The following is a 19,817-nucleotide window of genomic DNA, read 5'->3' as shown; positions in this document are numbered from 1 at the left end:
GGTTCGTGAGCTTGAGAACCATGGTTTATTGCCTACTATACATATTGGGAAATGGTTTGTACATTTGCTCCTGATAGGTTCAGCCTTCTCTGAAGGGTTCCCAATGTGGGTGTGGCAGGCTTTGTCGTCATTTGGACACCAGCCACCATTTTGAATCAAGATGGCAAACTCAAGCATCACTATGGTGTGACTTTGCCTGATTTTTTTGGCACCATTTTGAATTCCAGCAAAATCACATGCATTTTCTTCAGGGCAAACATGTTTAACCTTGTAGCATTAAGTGGATACCATGTATCATACTGTTTCCTCTGACAATCCAATACAGAAAACTGTGGAAACTTCACAAATAATCACCAAAATTCAACGGCTTGACTGATTTCCTTGGTTCCAATGGCTAATGACTCTTCTGGAAAAGGGGAATCCAGGGCTCCCCCTGCCTCCATAATCCCTTAGGCATAAGGTCACATACTCCTTGCCCTTCCATAAAGTGCAACCTTAGCCTCACAATAGGAGGCAGAAAGCACATAACCCAGACAGAAATCTGGGACAGGATGGTGGATCGAATCCTGAAAGCCTTGCAGCTAGGGGGCATGTGTAAACACATATATTGTTCTTTGGGGAAGAGGGTACTTAAAAGGTGTTGGGACCTGGGGTAATTGACAGGAACGCTGAATGGTAGAGTTTATGTAAAATATGCAGGGATTTATGATATGTAAAATGAACCATGGAAGGAGAAGAGGGGAAGTCATGGATATTTTAAGAATGTAAAAATGAGTACAGTATTTTAAATTGTAAAACAGAAAACTTAATAAAAATTATATACAAAAAAGAAGAAGACATCATTCCAGTTGTCCTATCACGGGGCACCACCAGGGCCAGATTTAGGTGTGATGAGGCCCTAAGCTCCTGAAGGTAATGGGGCCCTTTATATGTCCAGCTGTCCTTTGTCAACAACAAATTGTCGCTGTTTTTTGTGTTGAATATATGCTATAAGGTAACTGATGGACCTAATAGATACCTAAATCCATTTGCACATGCAGAATGCAGGCACCCTATATATAGAGAAATGAGCAAACCAGCGATATTTTAGGGAGCAGGCAGGGCCCATTACTTACATCACAGGAGCCTAAACAAAACAAAACACTGTTGCTGTATGTAGGTTTTATTTTATTTTTATCTTACATTTTGGAAATGTAAAAACATCCAGGTTTTTTTCCCCCTTTAAATTTTTTGGGGGTCCCCAAGAGAGTGGGGCCCTAAGCTATAGATTGTTTAGCTTACACGTAAATCTGGCACTGGACACTCCGTGGCACCTTCCAGCCTTGCAGCCGGTTGGACTAGATGACCCCCCGGAACCCCTTCCCATAATGGGATTCCCCGGTTCCATTCGCACAGCGGCAGCCACATGGCGCTCCGGCCCCGAATCAACCCGGAAGCCAGGGGGGCTGCGCTCCTCTCCCCGCCTCTCGCTCCCCAGGCTCGCTCCCGCGGCCTCCTCCTCCTCCTTCCCCCGGCCGGGAGCCGCGCACCGACCTCTGCCCGCCGGAGGGAGCTGGGGGCGACGGGTGCTGGGGCGGGCCGGGTAGGAAGACGGTCCGGGGCCGGCGGCGAGACCCGCCCTGCGCCTAGGGCGCAGCAGAACCCAGGGCGAGCTGGAGAAACGGCGCGCCTTTGTCCGAAAGCGGAGTCGCTCCCGGGAAGGACGGACTCTGGCCGAGTAAGTGCCTGCTTGGCTGTTGGGCTGAATGGGGGGAGAGAGAGGGAGCGACACCCAGGCGAAAAGAAGCAGACAATCCGCCTTTCTTTCCTTCTTTCGGCCCCTTTTCCTTTCCTCCAAAAGCGTTGCCAAAAGGATCTTGAATTCCTGCAGAACTTTTCGTTTCTTTCTGGGCGTCTTCACTTGGACGCGCGCGCGCTCTTGCACAGAGTTGCCTTTTTAAAATGCTTTTAAATATATATATTTTTTATCTCTCTCTCTTTCTCTCCAGTGTGACCCACAGGGGTGCCAACTCGAATAAAATATTGGGGAGGGGGAGAGAAGAGAAGCCCTGCCCCACATATTGTAATAGATTACAAGGCGCACACTCCCATTGGAATGGCAGTGTCCATTAACTTGGGGGAGACCCCCCTCAAATATTTTATTAGGGGGGGCCAAAGGAACATCGGCCGCTAGGAATTGGCTCAGAGAGAGAGAGGGGGTGTACAATGTTACCCATACCCAGAGCATACTCATTGAAGTGAAGGAACCTGGCAAAGTTAGGTTCCTTGATTTCAATAGGTCTACTTTAGGCAGGTCTTAGATGGGATGCCAGCCAGATTATGTTATATATGCCATTTGCCAGCTGCTTAGGATACCTCTTTAAAAAAGGAGAACTCTGAGACAGGATCTGTCAATGTCCTTAAATATTTTGCTTCTTCTGTGTTGATAACGATACAGGACTGTTCCGCCTCAACTTTTTTCTATCTTCTGGCCAACAGTTCAGATTGGCCAATACATAGTGGTTTGTTTGTGGTGCTTTATGGGTTTCAATGTGATTGGTTGTATTGTTTATAAACCAATAAAGATTGAATTGGAAGAGGGGGGGGGAGAGAATGGCCAATACAGAGGGCACTCCTATGCCTTTTTAAGTTAACTCTGTAGGATACAGTTGGGTCTACTTCTGAGTAAAGTAGCTGTATTGTTCAGCCACCCTTCCCTTGTGGGTGAGTGGTGCTTTAGATCAAGAAAGATCTATCTCTTTGCCAGCATTGCTGCTCTGATCAATTTTTTTTTAACAAAATAAAATGGACCTGTGGCACACAGGGATTGACTGAAAAGAAATGGTGGCAGTGTTGGTCGAAATATGGATTTGTGGTTTTGTGTTTGAACTATGAGTCCTTCCGGATGAGGTTTGCTGACTGATGGGGAAGTTAGATGACATTCTATCATGCAATAGTAATCTCATGCTTCCCAGAGCATCCCCCCATCTTGTCACTTCCCTTATCACAGAAAGTCTGAATATATCTCTATGGAAGAAGGTTTGTTGTGCAAGAGCTCCAATTGTGCAACCTGGACATTTTTCTTTTTGGTGGGGTGGGGACCCTGCAATCATGTAGTCCAAGTGTTTCCTAAATTGTGGTACGGATGCCCCCAAGCGTATGCAAAAGGGTTTTAAATGGTACAGGGTATTTGCCCTAGTCTAGATAAAATAGTGTCATTAAAACTACCCCCAAATTATCTTTGCTTGAGAAGGCGTATACAGGTAAGACTAAGCTTTCAAAAGACGTACGTACCTCAAGTTTGGGAAGCATTGCTGTCGCTCTTAGGACTTTTGAAACTGGCATTATTTGTTTCTGTATGGCAGGGATGTCCAACCGGTCGATCGTGATCTACTGGTCGATCATGGGGTGTCCCTGGTTGATCCCGGTCGATCGCTCAACAACTTTGATGAAGCTTCTCCCCAAAAAAGCTCAACAACTCTTGTCAATCCAATGGGTAGATCACTGCCAGTTTTTTTTTATAGTGGGAGTAGATCGCAGTCTCTTGAAAGTTGGACGTGCCTGCTGTATGGCATTTGCCAAGTTATTCCCCATCCCCAGTTTGAGGATCTGAAACAAGTATGTCATCACTTCTTGGGGATGACTAAACAACTGCTCATCAGTCGTTCCCAAGCTTTTATTTTTCCAGTTGCCGCTTGAAAATTGCTAAACGGTTTTTCTGCCTGTTGTAGCAGCAATTGTAATGTGCTCTGCTAGATGGTGTGGGATTCTTAAAAATTGTATTAAGTTTGCTTCTTTTATTTTGAATTCCAGAGAATTTGGATCACAGTACAATAAAAATACAGTACAGTGGTACCTCGGGTTACATATGCTTCAGGTTACAGACGCTTCAGGTTACAGACTCTGGCTAACCCAGAAATAGTACCTTGGGTTAAGAACTTTGCTTCAGGATGAGAACAGAAATCACGCAGCAGGGGGAGGCCCCATTAGTTAAAGTGGTGCTTCAGGTTAAAAACAGTTTCAGGTTAAGAACGGACCTCCAGAACGAATTGAGTACTTAACCCGAGGTACCACTGTATAGGAAACAAAAGAAGCAATAAGAATACAATTAAAAATCAGCATGAATATTAATCACAAATCCACAGAAATGCTATGGACCACAGTTTGGAAACAGCTGCTTTAAAACCTTTTTGACATTAATCCCAACAGCCACACACGCCCGTAAACTGTGCTCACTTATTTTTGCAACCCCAACAAAGCATGCAAATTAAAGCTGCAGCCCTATACATAATTGTGTCTCAGTAATTTCTGCTGATTTCAAGTTATTGATTTTTGCGTATATAGAGCATTTTCACCCCACTCTTCAGCTGAAAAGGCTCCCAGAGTGGCTTGCAGAAGATCAGTAACATACAAGCTTTTTTTGCCCATATGTTAGCAGTCTAAAAGATGCAACACAAAAGAAAAAGGGGATGGGGAGGGAAGAGGAAGATGAACAAACTCTAGTGGCAATTATTATGTGGCAGTTCTTATAAAAAGCCAGCTTGGATGGAACAGTTCAGGAAGAAGAGAAGCCCCAATGGAATTGGCCCCCTAGCCTACTTGGTTGAGTGAGCTTCCTATTTTTTCTTCTTGCTACGGCCATGCAGAATGGCAGCTACCATTTTAGGTGTATGGAAGGACTTTGAGCTCAGTGTTTAAGCACCCACTTCACTTACAGTTCTAGGTTAAATCCATTTCCTCAACTCCAAGAAGATAGTCCAGGTGTTGTGAACGACTTGCTTTGGCCAAAACATGGAAAAGATGTTGCTAACCAATACAGGGCATGGCATATATAGGACAACAAATTAAGCACATTAGGATTAAATGCTAGTTTGGAGACCCTACAATTTTAAAAGGCCAAGGGTGTGACCACCTGTGCAATGGGTGGATGAACTATAATAATAATAATAATAATTATAATAATAATAATTTATTTATACCCTGCCCACCTGGCTGGGTTTCCCCAGCCACTCTGGGCGGCTCCCAACAGAATTAAAAGCACAATAAAACACCAGACATTAAAATCTTTGCTAAGCAGGGTTGCCTTAGGATGTCTTCTAAAAGTCAGATAGTTGTTTATTTCCTTGACATCTAATGGGAGGGTGTTCCACAGGGTGGGCCCCACTTGTTTGCATCAAGCAAACAACAGAGAATGCCGGAGAGAATTTGAAGAGACGTCTATCCAAAGATGGACGTGAAACGCTGTCGAATATGCTTCCCACATCTGAAACAGAGTCAGTGTTGCGTAGTGGCTAGCTCAGTCTTCCCCATTCTGGTACCTCCCAAGTATTGTTGGACTTCCATCAGACCCAGCCAACAAGATCACTGATCGAGGATGATGGGATTTGCAGTTGGAAACATCTGAAGGTACCTGAAGGGGGAACCGTGGGCTAACAAGTATTGATGAGTGTGGTGTTGACAATGCTGCAGACAACAGATCTGAAGAACTGGGTACCACTTTGGGAGATGTTTCAGATGCTGCCCAATGGATTTAAGTGCTCTGTTGCTGGTTAATGCAAGAGCCTGTACTGTTGGGAACCACAAGAGCCGGTTTGCGACCCCCCCAGTCCAGCCTACAGAGAAGACCAACCAGCTCTTCACCTGGTTACAGTGATGAACACCCTCCCCCCATTCAATTACTGATAGAAGCATCATATTGCTTTAGTGTTTTGGAGAATCGGGCCTCAAGAGTGTAGTGTTGCCTGGAAGATGTAGATGGTTGCAAGAGTGCTGGGAAGTTTTAATTGTGGCCCTGGGCTTTCAGCCAGAGTCGTGGTGTTCCAGGATGACTGATGCTCAGGGCAAGTCAACATTAAATTGTGGATGCTCTAGAAACAGTCTCCCCTCCCGCTTTCATAAAATGCCTTATACCAGGGGTCTGCAACCTTTAAGACAAAAAGAGCCACTTGGACCCGTTTCCGAAGAAAAAAAACTGGGAGCCGGAAAATTCGTCATTATAAAAATAACTTTTTTGTCACTTTTTTATTATTTCTTTGTTTGACCCCTCAGAATTACTCCTCCTCATAGAAATAAACGTTAAATTAACAAGTTACCTTTTTGTGTGTGTGTGTGTGTGTTCTTCACTCCCCTTCAAAACAGTGACCAACATACATGCCCCCTTTCAATGCAGTGACCAGCGTACATGCCCCTTACAATGTAGCGGGCGGGAAGGTGACTAACGCACGCACCGCCCTCATGCGACGTCACAGCCAGTACAGCACCCGCCACAGTGGGAAGTGTTGGGGCGCACAGTGCGCCTCCTCCCCTCGCCCGGAGCCGCAGCAAAGGTGTAAAAGAGCCACATGCGGCTCCAGAGCCGCGGGTTGCAGACCCCTGCCTTATACAAAGTCAGACCTCTGGCCCATCTACTCCACACCAGGGCTTAAGAACATTCGGCCAAATTCACCCCCCCCCCCCGCAATCTTCTCTATCTGGACCTCTGATTAGGGCCACGCCCCTTCTTCCTAGGATACACATTTCACCTTGAGAAATTTTGTACCCCAAGAGGTTCTCTGTCTGTGGATGGCCTGGCTGGAATGTATCTATGAACTCTGATAATCAGGGTGGATTTGATTTAAATCACTGTTTAAATAATGATTTAAATCACTAGTCAGCAAGACTTGATTTAAATCATTTTTTAAAATTTATTTTAATTTTTTTACAGAAAGACATTCCTGTTGGTACAATCTTAATATTTACAACCATATGGAGGTTTCATTTTTGGAATAATAAATTTTCAAAGTAGTTCCCCCCCCCCAGTTATATAAAAAATTACTGATTTGGTTATACTATTAGAAATACATAGATAATTATGAAATTATTGTGAGGTTTAAGAAGTTAACTGTTTATATTTGGACAACTTTTCTGTTGTACTTTATTGGAAGGAGAAAAATACCGTATTTTTCGTCCCATAGGATGCTCCGTCCCATAGGACACACCTAGTTTTTTTGGGGGGAAATAAAGGAAACCCCCCCTTTATTTCCGCCCCCAAACCAGGTCGGGGAACAGCGGGATGGCGGCGCTGCACCTCCCCGCTGTCCCCTGAGCTTGTGGGGCTGGCCGATGTCTGCCCAAAGCGCGGGGCGCTCTGCTTCAGCGCGCCCCGTGCTCCGTGCAGCAGGCTGCTATCTGCAGCCTAGGGAGCCCTGCGGGAACTCCCGCAGGGCTCCCCAGGCTGCGGATATCTGCCCGGCACGCGGGGCGCTCTGCTTCAGGGTGTCCCGTGCGCCGAGCGGCAGGCTGCTATCCGCAGCGTGGGGAGCCCTGCGGGAACTCCCACAGGGCTGCCTAGGCTGCGGGTGTCTTCCTGAAGCCTGGAGAGCAAGAGGGGTCGGTGCGCACCGACCCCTCTCACTCTCCAAGCTTCAGCGAAAGCCTGTATTCGCCCCATAGGACGCACACAGATTCCCCCTTCATTTTTGGAGGGGAAAAAGTGCGTCCTATAGGGCGAAAAATACGGTAATCATTTCCTGAATAACAATTTCCTTAAAAACCAACTTAGACTGAGTTTCAGCACACATGAAAAACTTATTTCCTGATGAATAGCCTTTGGACTATTCTTAAATAGAAAACTATGTTTAAAAAGATTTTTTCCTCTAAAAGCATTTTATTTTAAAAATCCGATTTAAATAAAAAAACCATTGATTTTTATCCACTCTGCTGATAATAGAATAAGGGACTCCCTAAGGGACTCCCTAAGGTCATCTAGTCAAACCCCTCAGCTAAAGCACCCATGACAGATGCCTCTTTGCTTGTCTGGATGAAGGACAGAGGTGTATGTAGAACTGTACAGAGGTTTAATCTGTTGCTCCATGCCTACCATTGAACCCTGGAAGTTTACCCAGAAGGCAACACAGCTCCCATGCTACAAATGTATTCCCACCAGTGGCTGTATTGAGTTTCAGGCTCTATAGAGTTTTCCCCATCTGTGGCTGGAGATGTGAGGCATTGATCCTGGAACCTTTTGCATGCAAAACCCATCTAATAATAATAATAATAATAATAATAATAATAATAATAATAATAATAATAATATCATCTTTATTGTAATTGCCCCCTTCGGGGACAACGAAATTACTTGACTGCTCCATAAAAACACTAATTAAACAATACAGTATAATACAGCAAGGAAGATTAGATGACTTTCAAAGTCCGGGCTTCCCATTCAGGGCCGAGATCGCTCTGGAGAAGAAGCTGTTCTTAAGATGGCTCGTTCTTGTCTTCATCGTCCTGTATCTCCGTCCCAACGGCAAGAGCTCGAAGAGACAGTGACCAGGATGCGACGGATCTTTTACTATGTCCAGTGCCTTCCTATGGCACCTTGTGGCATAAATCTGCTCTAAGGTGGAGAGTGGGCAGCCAACAATGCTCTCTGCTGCCTTAACAACCCTGCACAACCCCATCCTGTTCTGGGTAGTACAGCTTCCGTACCACACACACAAGCCATAAGTGAGCACGCTCTCAATACCTGCTACTCCCAAGAAGATCTGTGTCTAGAACAGGATTGTTGCAGCACAGTGGACTTCCCTTTGATTTCAGTAGTGCTGCTGCAGCTTCCTGCCTCGTTTCTTTCTCTCGTCCATCTCCCTGTCTGCTGAAAGAAACAGAATGTCCGCCACCTGCATGAAGGGAAGGAGTGAAGGAAGTTTGAAGGCACTTCCTCAGCTGAGTGGAACACAGATGGGGGGGGGGCAGTGACAAAAATATAGCTGGCTTGGTAGGGCGTCCTTCCTCTTTTTGAGAAGGGAGACTTGGGAGGATAGCTTCAAAGAGATCACTTGTTCTTTAGAGGTGGGGAACTTGTGGCTCTCCAGATGTTGTTGAGCTACTGCTGCCATCATCTCAGACCATTGGCCATGCTGCCTCTGACGGATGGGAACTGGAATCCAGCCAATCTCAATTTAGGGCCCTATTCAATTTAGCAAAGCCCAGTAACAAACTCACAAGAATTGATGCTTTTGAATTATGGTGCTGGAGGAGACTCTTGAGAGTCCCATGGACTGCAAGAAGATCAAACCTCTCCATTCTTAAGGAAATCGGCCCTGAGTGCTCACTGGAAGGACAGATCCTGAAGCTGAGGCTCCAGTACTTTGGCCACCTCATGAGAAGAGAAGACTCCCTGGAAAAGACCCTGGTGTTGGGAAAGATGGAGGGCACAAGGAGAAGGGGACGACAGAGGACGAGATGGTTGGACAGTGTTCTCAAAGCTATCAGCATGAGTTTGACCAAACTGCGGGAGGCAGTGGAAGACAGGAGGGCCTGGCGTGCTCTGGTCCATGGGGTCACGAAGAGTAGGACACGACTAAACAAGTAACAAACTCACAACCAGCGTAGGTATCATTCGGGTCCTTGGGCTAATGCCCCTGAAGAGCCCAGCAATTGCCTTTTCCTTCAGCTGTGCCCTGTCATTTTCTCACATTTTCAAGCCAAAATTGATACTTGACTTTTCCAATAGGTTGCATCCCTATTTGTTTCCCTGGAGGATCTGAAGCACACACGCACAAATTCGATCTCTCCTTGTAGCTTTCAGTAGAAGCCTCCACCAATAACTTCTTCCTCCTTTAAAAAAACCAAAAAACTGAAGACCAGTTCTTGGAGTTAGGTAATATGCTGTCTTATAATTTTATATAGCTGAATTGAATTCCTCACACCCCTCTGCTTTATGACCAGTTCTAGGAGAGCTTGGGACACGGCTTGCGCTGTGGGTTAAACCACAGAGCCTAGGGCTTGCCGATCAGAAGGTCGGCGGTTCGAATCCCCACAACGGGGTGAGCTCCCGTTGCTCAGTCCCTGCTCCTGCCAACCTAGCAGTTCGAAAGCATGTCAAAGTGCAAGTAGATAAATAGGCAGGAAGGTAAACGGTGTTTCCGTGCGCTGCTCTGGTTCGCCAGAAGCGGCTTAGTCCTGCTGGCCACATGACCTGGAAGCTGTACGCCGGCTCCCTTGCCCAATAAAGCGAGATGAGCGCCGCAACCCCGGAGTCGGTCACAACTGGACCTAATGGTCAGGGGTCCTTATACCTTTACCTTTTTAGGAGAGCTTGCTGCCCTTTCCTTAGCCTTCTGGTTATGTTGTCGGTAGAGCTACATGTCTAGTGTGTTGGGGGCATGGCGATGACTTCATCCAGGAACCCTCAAGCATTTCAGACTTGACAATTACAGTGGTGTGTTGGCGAGGAAAGGCAAAACCAGGAGAACTCTTGGAGGAAGAGGCTGCATCACCATCTGGCTTAAAATACAAACACAGACAAGCTTTTATAAATAGATAGTTCCAGGGTTTATATAAAAATAAATACACACGCCACAATGAGAATGATAATTAGAGTGCCAGGAATCTGTGGGGAAAGGGCAGTGGCTAGAATTAGGCAAGTCTTTGATAGTTGTCTGTGTTTTGTAGAATGTCTAAGGCGTGGCTAGGCAAACTAAGGCCTGGGGGCCGGATCCAGCCCAATCGCCTTCTCTATCTGGCCTGCAGACAGTCCATGAATCAGCATGTTTTTACATGAGTAGAATGTGTCCTTTTATTTAAAATGCACCTCTGGGTCATTTGTGGGGCCTGCCTGGTGTTTTTACATGAGTAGAATGTGTGCTTTTATTTAAAATGCATCTCTGGGTTATTTGTGGCACATAATCATTCATTCATTCATCCCCCAAAAATATTGTCCGGCCCCTGACAAGGTCTGAGGGACAGTGGACCGGCCCCCTGCTGAAAATGTTTGCTGACCCCTAGTCTAAGGGATCTTCCTAGGCATGTTTGAAGCAGTAAGGGGACACCTAGACCAAGTTTTTGACCTACCCACTGAGGGTTTTGCATACACACTGCCCCCAAACTAACTAAACTCCTCAACCATCATTCTTTTTATATATACCCTGCTCATCTGACTGGGCTACCTCAGCCACTCTGGGCGGCTTCCCACAAAACATAAAGGAACAAAACAAAACATCAAAACATTAAAAGCTTCCCTATACAGTGGAACCTTGGTTCCCAAATCGTCTCCCAAACGCCGCAAACCTGGAAGTAAGTGTTCCGGTTTGCAAACGTTTTTCAGAAGCCAAACATCCATTTCGGCTGTCAGCATTTTCCCCGGGGCCAATCAGCCAATCAGAAGCCGTGCCTTGGTTTTTGAACGTTTTGGAAGTCGAAAGGACTTCCAGAATGGATTGAGTTTGAGTACCAAGATACCACTGCACAGGGCTGCTTTCAGATGTCTTCTAAAGGTTGTATAGTTACTTATGTCCTTGTCATCTGATGGGAGGACATTCCACAGGGTGGGTGCCACTACCGAGAAGGCCCTCTGCCTGGTTCCCTGTAACCTCATAGTGAAGGAACTGCCAGAAGGCCCTCGGTGCTGGACCTCAGTGTCTGGGCTGAATGATGGGTGTGGAGACGCTCCTTCAATGTATACAGGGCTGAGGCTGTTGAGGGCTTTAAACATCAGCACCAACACTTTGAATTGTGCCTGGAAACATACATTACAGAACCATGGCTTTCCCCAAAGAATCCTGGGAGCTGGAGTTTGTTAAAGGTGCTGAGAGTGGTTAGGAGACCCTCCTCACAGAGCTATAATTCCAGAGTTGCTTGTAAAGAGAGACTGGTTGTTAAACCACTTTGGGAATTGAATCTGTTTGGTCACTCTTGGTTATTTAGCACGTTTATATTTCACATTTCTTATGTGAATAAGTCTCTTAATAAGTCATTTCCTGTTCTCTGGGCTGGAGGCTTTAATGGCCTGTTTCATTTGCATTTGCCCCGCTTTCCTTTTTATTGAAAACACACAGAGAGAGAAATGTTTAGATACAAATAAGAGAAAATCAGTAATTAAAGTCCCCCTTCCAAGGGGAATAGGAACTGCCCAATTAAGAGGCAATTAATCGGTAATACCATTGCTGCTCTGAAGAGGACACAGTTAGTGACAGAATAAACTCATGGAGGAAGTTTCTAATTAATAGTGCAGAGGATCTTTCATGGCAGAATAATCTCAAGGAGGAAGCTTATAATTAATGGTGTAGGAGACCTTTGAATGGAATTTGCCTCAAAGTCAACATCATGGCGGATCTTGGCATGGAGGTGAGCAGTCATGGAGATTGTAGCTATATTAAGTGTTATGAGGATCTGCTGTGTTAATTCTGTTTCCAGTTGACTGTGTGAAAGTTAGCAATATGGGCTCTTGGGCTGAAAGCAACACTGACCACCTTTCTTAGGTTTTAACATAATACCATCTACATTTCTTGAGGGAAAGATACCAGAATATACATTTAAACTTGCATACATCTGGGTCTGCTTAAGATGAAAAATTTTGTCTGATGCATTATGTTATGTACTGAAGTTCTCACCCTGGGCCAGCAGGGGGATACTGTAGATAGTTATGCAAATGAAGGATCGAAAGTGACGTTCAGTGATTGGATAGTTTTAGAAAGTTGTTACAGTAACGTGGTACTGGAGCTCTATATAAGCAGGCTGACTGAGCCCTTCAGTTCAGTTCTGTCCTGGCCTGTGAATAAATAAGAGCTGTTTGAAGAATCGCTGTGTCGTCTGATATGTTCACCCACAACCTAACACATTACTTCTTTTTTATGTCCTGTTAATGTGCATGTTTGCATAGCCCTGATTACTGGTTTGTATTAGCAAGTAAATTAATGATTTATTGGTTGAATGACAACAAGTATGCTAATTGAGACAACAGCTCCCACAATTTCTGGCATAGATGTTTAATGAAAGCCATATTCTTGATTTGCCATCTGGATCAACCCAGAGAATAAACTTGGGATTTTCTGTATTGGAAATACATCTAAAAAAGAAAAAAAATGTTTTAAGGTTTCTGTTACGGTATGTATTCTGTTTCTGATTTTTATTCTGTTTGTTGTGGCTCAGGGCTAAAGCAGCTAAATTTGATAGACATCCTATGCCCTTTTAAAATGTGGGGCTTTTTTGGGAGGGGTTGTTGCTTTTATATTGATGATATATTTTGTGGTTTTATATTTTGATTTTGTTCTGTGAACCACCATGGGTTCACATTACAGGAAAAAAGAAACTGTTATCCTGTATGATGGTAGCATTTGTGTGGCTGCTGGCCCATGAACTCGTCTGTGGTTTAGTCACAGAATCACAGAGAGTTGGAATGACCCCAACAGAAATCACAACTAAAGAGTCCCTGACAGATAGCCATACAATCTCAGTTTATAAACCCCAAGGAAGGAGATTCCACAACTTCCCAAGGGAGACCGTTCCACTCTCAAACAGCTCTTACTGTCAGAAAGTTGTTCCTGGTGTTTAGTCAGGATCTCCTTTTTGTAATTTGAGTCCATAGATTCAGGTCTTAGCCTCCAGAGCAGGAGAAAACAAGCCTGCTTTTCCACATGACAGCCTTTTAGATATTTGGCTATCAGCTCTCCTCTTGGTCTTCTTTTTTCCAGGGTAAACATACCCAACTTCCTCAACCAATTTCTCATAAGGCTTGGTTTCCAGACCCTTGATAATCCTGGCCATCCTCCACATGTAAATGTTCCGGCTTGTCAATAACCTTCTTGGATTGTGGCACCCAGAACTGGACACAGGACTCCAGGTGTGGTCTGACCAAGATGGGATAGATGGGTACTATGTAATTCCCTTGACCTGGATACTAGACTTCTGTTGATTAGACCCCTAGAACCTTTTCACATGCACTACTGTCAAGCCAAGGGACACGGGTGGCACTGTGGGTTAAACCACAGAGCCTAGGACTTGCTGATCAGAAGGTCGGTGGTTTGAATCCCCGCAACAGGGTGAGCTCCCGTTGCTCGGTCGCTGCTCCTGCCAATCTAGCAGTTCGAAAGCACGTCAAAGTGCAAGTAGATAAATAGGTACCACTCCGGCGGGAAGGTATACGGCGTTTCCGTGCGCTGCTCTGGTTCGCCAGAAGCGACTTAGTTATGCTGGCCACATGACCAGGAAGCTGTACGCCGGCTCCCTCGGCCAGTAAAGCAAGATGAGTGCCGCAACCCCAGAGTTGGCCACGACTGGACCTAATGGTCAGGGGTCCTTTTACCTTTACCTTACTGTCAAGCCTGGATTTCCTCGTCCTATATTTGTGCATCTGATTTTTCCTTTGTAAGTATATAACCTTTGTCCCGACTGAAATTCATTTTGTTAGTTTGGGCCTCAGTTCTCCATTCTGTTAAGGTGGTCTTGAATCCTCTCCTAGTTTGGTGCCACCCACAAATTTGATGAGCGTTTTACAAAAAAGCATTACAACGTTTGGGCAAGTTGCAAGCTTTAAATTAAACAAAAATAAGACCAAACTGTTAGTTAAAAATTTACCAGAACCAGACAAAACAGAGCTATATCAGACTATAGAAATAGAGATGCATAAGAAAGTTAAATATCTAGGAATTTGGCTTACAACCAAGAATATTAATATTTTCAAAGACAATTATGAAAAGATTTGGAACGAAATAAAAAGGAATCTAGAGATATGGGGTAGAATGAATTTATCATTATTAGGAAGAATTGCAGCAATTAAGATGAACGCATTGCCAAAAATGTTGTTCTGGTTTCAGTCAATACAAAAAAGCATTGCACTGTAAACATCCATAGAACTAGTGTGATATTGTTGTTGTTTAGTTGTTCAGTCGTGTCGGACTCTTCGTGACCCCCTGGACCAGAGCACGCCAGGCACTCCTGTCTTCCACTGCCTCCCGCAGTTTGGTCAGACTCATGCTGGTAGCTTCGAGAACACTGTCCTACCATCTCATCCTCTGTCGTCCCCTTCTCCTCGTGCCCTCCATCTTTCCCAGCATCAGGGTCTTTTCCAGGGAGTCTTCTCTTCTCATGAGGTGGCCAAAGTACTGGAGCCTCAGCTTCAGGATCTGTCCTTCCAGTGAGCACTCAGGGCTGATTTCCTTAAGAATGGAGAGGTTGGATCTTCTTGCAGTCCATGGGACTCTCAAGAGCCTCCTCCAGCACCATAATTCAAAAGTATCAATTCTTTATGGTCCAGCTCTCACTTCCATACATCCCTACTGGGAAAACCATAGATTTAACTATACGGACCTTTGTTGGCAAAGTGATGTCTCTGCTTTTTAAGATGCTGTCTAGGTTTGTCATTGCTTTCTAGTGTGATATACCGTATTTTTCGCCCCATAGGATGCATCGCCCCATAGGACGCACCGCCCCATAGGACGCACCTAATTTTTTTTTGGGGGGGGGAATAAAGAAAAAAAAAAATCCCTCCCCAGGCACGGGGCAGGCGCGGGGGAAGCCCGAGCTTCCCCCGACCCCAGCCCCCAGAACAGCCTGCTATCTGCAAGCCTAGGGAGCCGCGCCGGTCTCCCCAGGCTTGCGGAGAGGTGCGCGAAGCCCGGGGGCGCTCTTCAGCGCGCACCAGGCTTCGGAATGCAGGCAGCTCTGCGCTACCCTCCGGAGCCCCGCGTGGCTTTGCGCCAGGATCCAGAGGGTGGCGCAAAGCTGCAGGAAGCCCAGGAAAGCCTGCATTCGCCCCATAGGACACACACACATTTCCCCTTCATTTTTGGAGGGGAAAAAGTGCGTCCTATAGGGCGAAAAATACGGTAATGGTCATTAAAGCATCAGACTAGGACCTGGGAGAGCAGGGGTCATATTCCCACTCACTTATGAAGCTGACTGGGAGTCCTTGGGCCAGTCATTGCCTCTCAGCCTAACCTCCCTCACAGGTGTGTCATGGGGATTACATGAGGAAGGGGGGGACCAGGTATGACACCTTGAGGAGCACCTTGGAGGAAGAAAGGTGAGCTATAAATGCATCAAATAAACCGATAATAAAATGCACATTAAAACGGTCCCTTCGGTCAAGCGCACTGAGCATCCTTTGCGCATTGCACAGAACTGGGGGAACATTCCCAGCTGAGTTCCAGCAAGCGGAAGCCTGGAACACAACTTATTGTGAGACAAATGAATCTCCTCACTGTTTGGATGCTTCCTCCGCAGCCACAATATCCTCTCCGCCCCCCTTGAAAAAACCTCCACGGCAAATGGAAGGAAGAGCAGCCCAGCTGCAGCTACTTCCTGAGCTGGTAGATCCTTCCATGCTTTTCTGTCTCCAGAGCCCCCAGGAATAGGATGCCTGCAGCTGTTTTCAAAAAGCATTTGCAGCGACAACTGGGGACAGTGGTACCTCGGGTTAAGAACTTAATTCGTTCTGGAGGGTCATTCTTAACCTGAAAATGTGGATGTATTTCCCCCTAAATTGATTTTAGAACTTTGAATTTATTGTTATTCACGCTTTTATACTGTATTTTATGCTGTTTTTTGTTGTATCACAACTAAGTTTTTAAAATTTGTTGTTAGCCGCCCTGAGCCCGGTTTTCTGAACCGGGAAGGGTGGGGTATAAATAAAATTTATTTTATTTATTTATTTAAAGTGGTACCCGATGTACCACTTTAGCTAATGGGGCCTCCTGCTGCCGCCACACGATTTCTGTTCTCATCCTGAAGCAAAGTTCTTAACCCGAGGTACTATTTCTGGGTTAGCGGAGTCTGTAACCTGAAGTGTCTGTAACCTGAAGCATTTGTAACCTGAGGTACCACTGTATTAGACCCATCAAGGTCTGCCAAATAATGGCCAGGTATTTAAAGCACTATTTTAGTAGAACAAAGGGGTGGGGAGAGAACGACTTTGGGGCTTTAAAAAGCCCAAGTTAGTTAACAGTTACTACCCCCCCAAAAAATGATGGAGTTGATTTCTCAAGCATTGTAAACCTGGGGTGCCCAAACTTTTTTCAAAGAGGGCCAGATTTGATGACGTGAACATGTGTGAGGGCCAACCAAAGTTTTACAATTTTACCCAGAAGTTGTTGAGCCCCTTTTAAAGGATTTAACCCCAAAGTTGCTGAGCTTTTTCTTACAATTTTACAGAACATATTCTGCCACAGAGGCCTCATTAGGCCCCCATAACGGGCTTTGGCCATGCCTGTTGTAAACAATTCCATATAACTTAACAACATAATGCAAATACAAGATGTAAGTGGGAACATGGTCTAGAGAATGAATCATTCTTTCCATTTATCTCGGAAATTCAGGAAATAGCACGCATGCTTACAAATTCTGAAACTGAATGAAGAAAACAGGCACACCAAGGAAAGTAGTCTGTTTTCAAAAAGTAGGCTTGGTTATAGTGCAGGGGAGGGGAAAATGTATTTTATTTAGATCTAGGGGTCTTAGGAGACCATATCAGAAGGTGGTGGCCTCTCTTTCCAAAGGTTCATTGGCCATCTATCAGGGACTCCTTAGTTGTGATTCCTGCTTTGCTGTGGGTTGGACTAGACGACCCTTGGGGTCCCTTCCTGTCATGGCTGAAATGGCCGCTGTTTCTTTAATGCTTAAAAAAGCTGGGTCAGCAGCCTGCACCGGGTTGTATATATTAGAGTGAGAAATGTTGGGTTGGGTTGGTTGGTTGGTGAAAGCTGGTAGTGGTGATGTGTGTATAGTTGGTCAGTCGCTTTTGCAGAAAGACTTCTAAGAATAAAAGCAGAAAGTACAGTAGTGCCCCGCAAGACGAATGCCTCGCAAGACGGAAAACTCACTAGATGAAAGAGTTTTCTGTTTTGGAGGTGCTTCGCAAAACGAATTTCCTATGGGCTTGCTTCGCAAGACGACAATGTCTTGCGAGTTCCTGCTGGTTTTTCCCCCTTTCCCCCCCTTTTTCTAAGCCGCTAAGCTGCTTATCAGCTGATCCGATCAGCAGATAAGCCACTAAAAGCCGCTAATAGCGCTAATCCGCTAATCCGTCAATGGGCTTGCTTTGCAAGACGAAAAAACCGCTAGACGAAGAGAATCACAGAACGGATTATTTTCGTCTTGCGAGGCACCACTATACTCTGCAAGGATACTCTTCTGGTGGACTCTTTTATGCCGACAAGGGTCCGAGGACCAGGCTGAGGCGACAAAGGGAGGTCAGAACCCTTTTGCTTTTTACAAACACCGACACTTCCAACTCTGCAGTTCCATGATTCTATCACTGGTATACGCCGTAAACCATTTAAAAGCCTATTTTGGCATCAAGCAGGATAGAAATTTCATTAGAAACAACAACGTGTGCCTTACTGGTCTTTTGTCAATCTCCGACACAGCCAACGGGTCTTGCAGATAGAGACTTTGTTTGGTTGCAGAGTCCTTGTTTTGTATAGTGATGCTGCCTTGGCGACATCAGTGGGGCTGGGGATGCTGCAAGACCACGTCTTCCACTACCCCTGACCATTGGCCCTGCTGGCTGTAGCTGATGAGAGTTAGATCCTGACAGTATCTGGAGGCCCACCGGTTTCCCAGCCCTGCTTTACAGAGAGAAGCTCCCTGCCCCAAAGAGATTCCAATCTAAAATCCGAAAGGGTCATTGGGACCGCAGAGGGATAAGTAGAGGCAGGATGTGTGATCATTTCAGGAGTGGTGAAGCTGTGACCCTCCATATGCTGTTGGACAACAACTCCTCTCATCCCTGACCATTGGACCTGCAGGCTGGGACCCTGGAGAGTTGGAGTCCAGCTGCATCACAGAGCGACAGATTCCCCAGGTGTGCTTTGCCCCATCTTCTCTAGAAGTCCCTGAGGGTTATGGAATCGTCTTTTGAGGAGTTCATGGCTGATTTTTTTTGGTCCTTTTCCCCCTCCTAGGAAGGTGTGAAGATTTGCTCTCCCTAAAATTGCATCCCAGCGCTCCGTCCCTAAGGGAGCAAACATTGCAAGAAAGATGTGCTTCCAGTTGTGGATCGCTGGTCTTCTGCTGTCAGCACTGGCTGGTAAGGAGTGGGGATAATTGTGGTTTGTGCCTCTGCAAGATTCTGTCCTGGATTCGGGGGCTTCTGATTTTCAGGAGTGAGACCCAGACCTTTACACCTATTTCAAAATATTTCCAGGATTTTGCAGGCTGGAAGAGAGGGGAAATTGAGGTTTCCTGACCATGCCCTGCTCTCTTTAGTCTTAGGTTTGTCCGCTGGTTCACAGGTGGCCAGGAATGAGAGAGTCTCCCATCTGAGACCCTGGACAATGGCTGCCTGTCAGAGTAAACAATATAGTGGCACCTTGGTTCTCAAATGCCGAAAACCTGGAAGTAAGTGTTCCAGTTTTCGAACGTTTTTCAGAAACCGAACTTCCGATGTGGCCGATGGCTATTGTTTCCAGGGCGCCTGCACCAATCGCCTTGGTTTTCAGACATTTCGGAAGTCAAGCAGACTTCCAGAACAGATTAAGTTTGGCACTTTTGTTTTTGGCATTTATTTTGCGTTTTTGTTTTTGAGGCTTTTTCGATTAATTTGTTTTTGTGACTGTGTGGAACCCACTTCAGCTACTGATTGATTGTGTGACTGCGGAAATGGATAAAAAAAACCCATCCAAACAATAACCATCATCAGTGCAGGTAGGAAAAAAATTAAATTTTTGTTTTTATCATCTACAATACTCTCTTATTTATTTTATAGTGCAGTACATTGATTATTGCTTTCATTTTATGGATCAATGTTCTCATTAGTCTTTATGTTAAATTGCTGTTTTAGGGGTTGTTTTTAAAAGTCTGGAACGGATTAATCCATTTTGCATTACTTTCTATGGGAAAGTGCGCCTTGGTTTTGGAATGCTTTGGTTTTGGAACAGACTTCTGGAACGGATTACGTTTGAGAACCAAGGTAACCACTGTACTGAGTTAGGTGGCTCATGAGCCTGATTCAGTGCAAAATAGCTTCATACATTAACTCAGGGCTGAGGAACTCCAGGCAAAGGTACTAAGTGTGGGTTGCAGCCTTCTGCACGCAGAGGAGATGCTCTAACCCAGGGGTCAGCAAACTTAACGCACCTTGG

The 19,817-nt window shown here is 45.5% G+C and overlaps 1 protein-coding gene across 2 annotated transcripts in view; it reads left to right on the top strand.

The window, feature by feature from the left end:
* The first annotated feature begins 1,389 nt into the window (after positions 1–1,389).
* Positions 1,390–19,817, top strand: part of CD276 (CD276 molecule) — a 50,074-nt gene continuing 31,646 nt past the window's right edge. Inside the window, exons 1-2 of one of the 2 annotated variants that reach the window (XM_083476014.1) lie at positions 1,390–1,717; positions 18,639–18,763. In XM_083476014.1, the coding sequence (XP_083332140.1) occupies positions 18,715–18,763 (49 nt within the window). In that variant the 5' untranslated portion in view covers positions 1,390–1,717; positions 18,639–18,714. The remainder of the gene's footprint in view (positions 1,718–18,638; positions 18,764–19,817) is intronic. The other variant, XM_083476015.1, reaches the window with a different exon arrangement.

The sequence above is a fragment of the Podarcis liolepis genome (assembly GCF_965112155.1).
Source record: "Podarcis liolepis genome assembly, chromosome: 14".
NCBI classification, from domain to species: Eukaryota; Metazoa; Chordata; class Lepidosauria; order Squamata; family Lacertidae; genus Podarcis; species Podarcis liolepis.
Note: the sequence above shows the minus strand (reverse complement) of the source record. Positions and strands in the feature narration are given on the sequence as shown.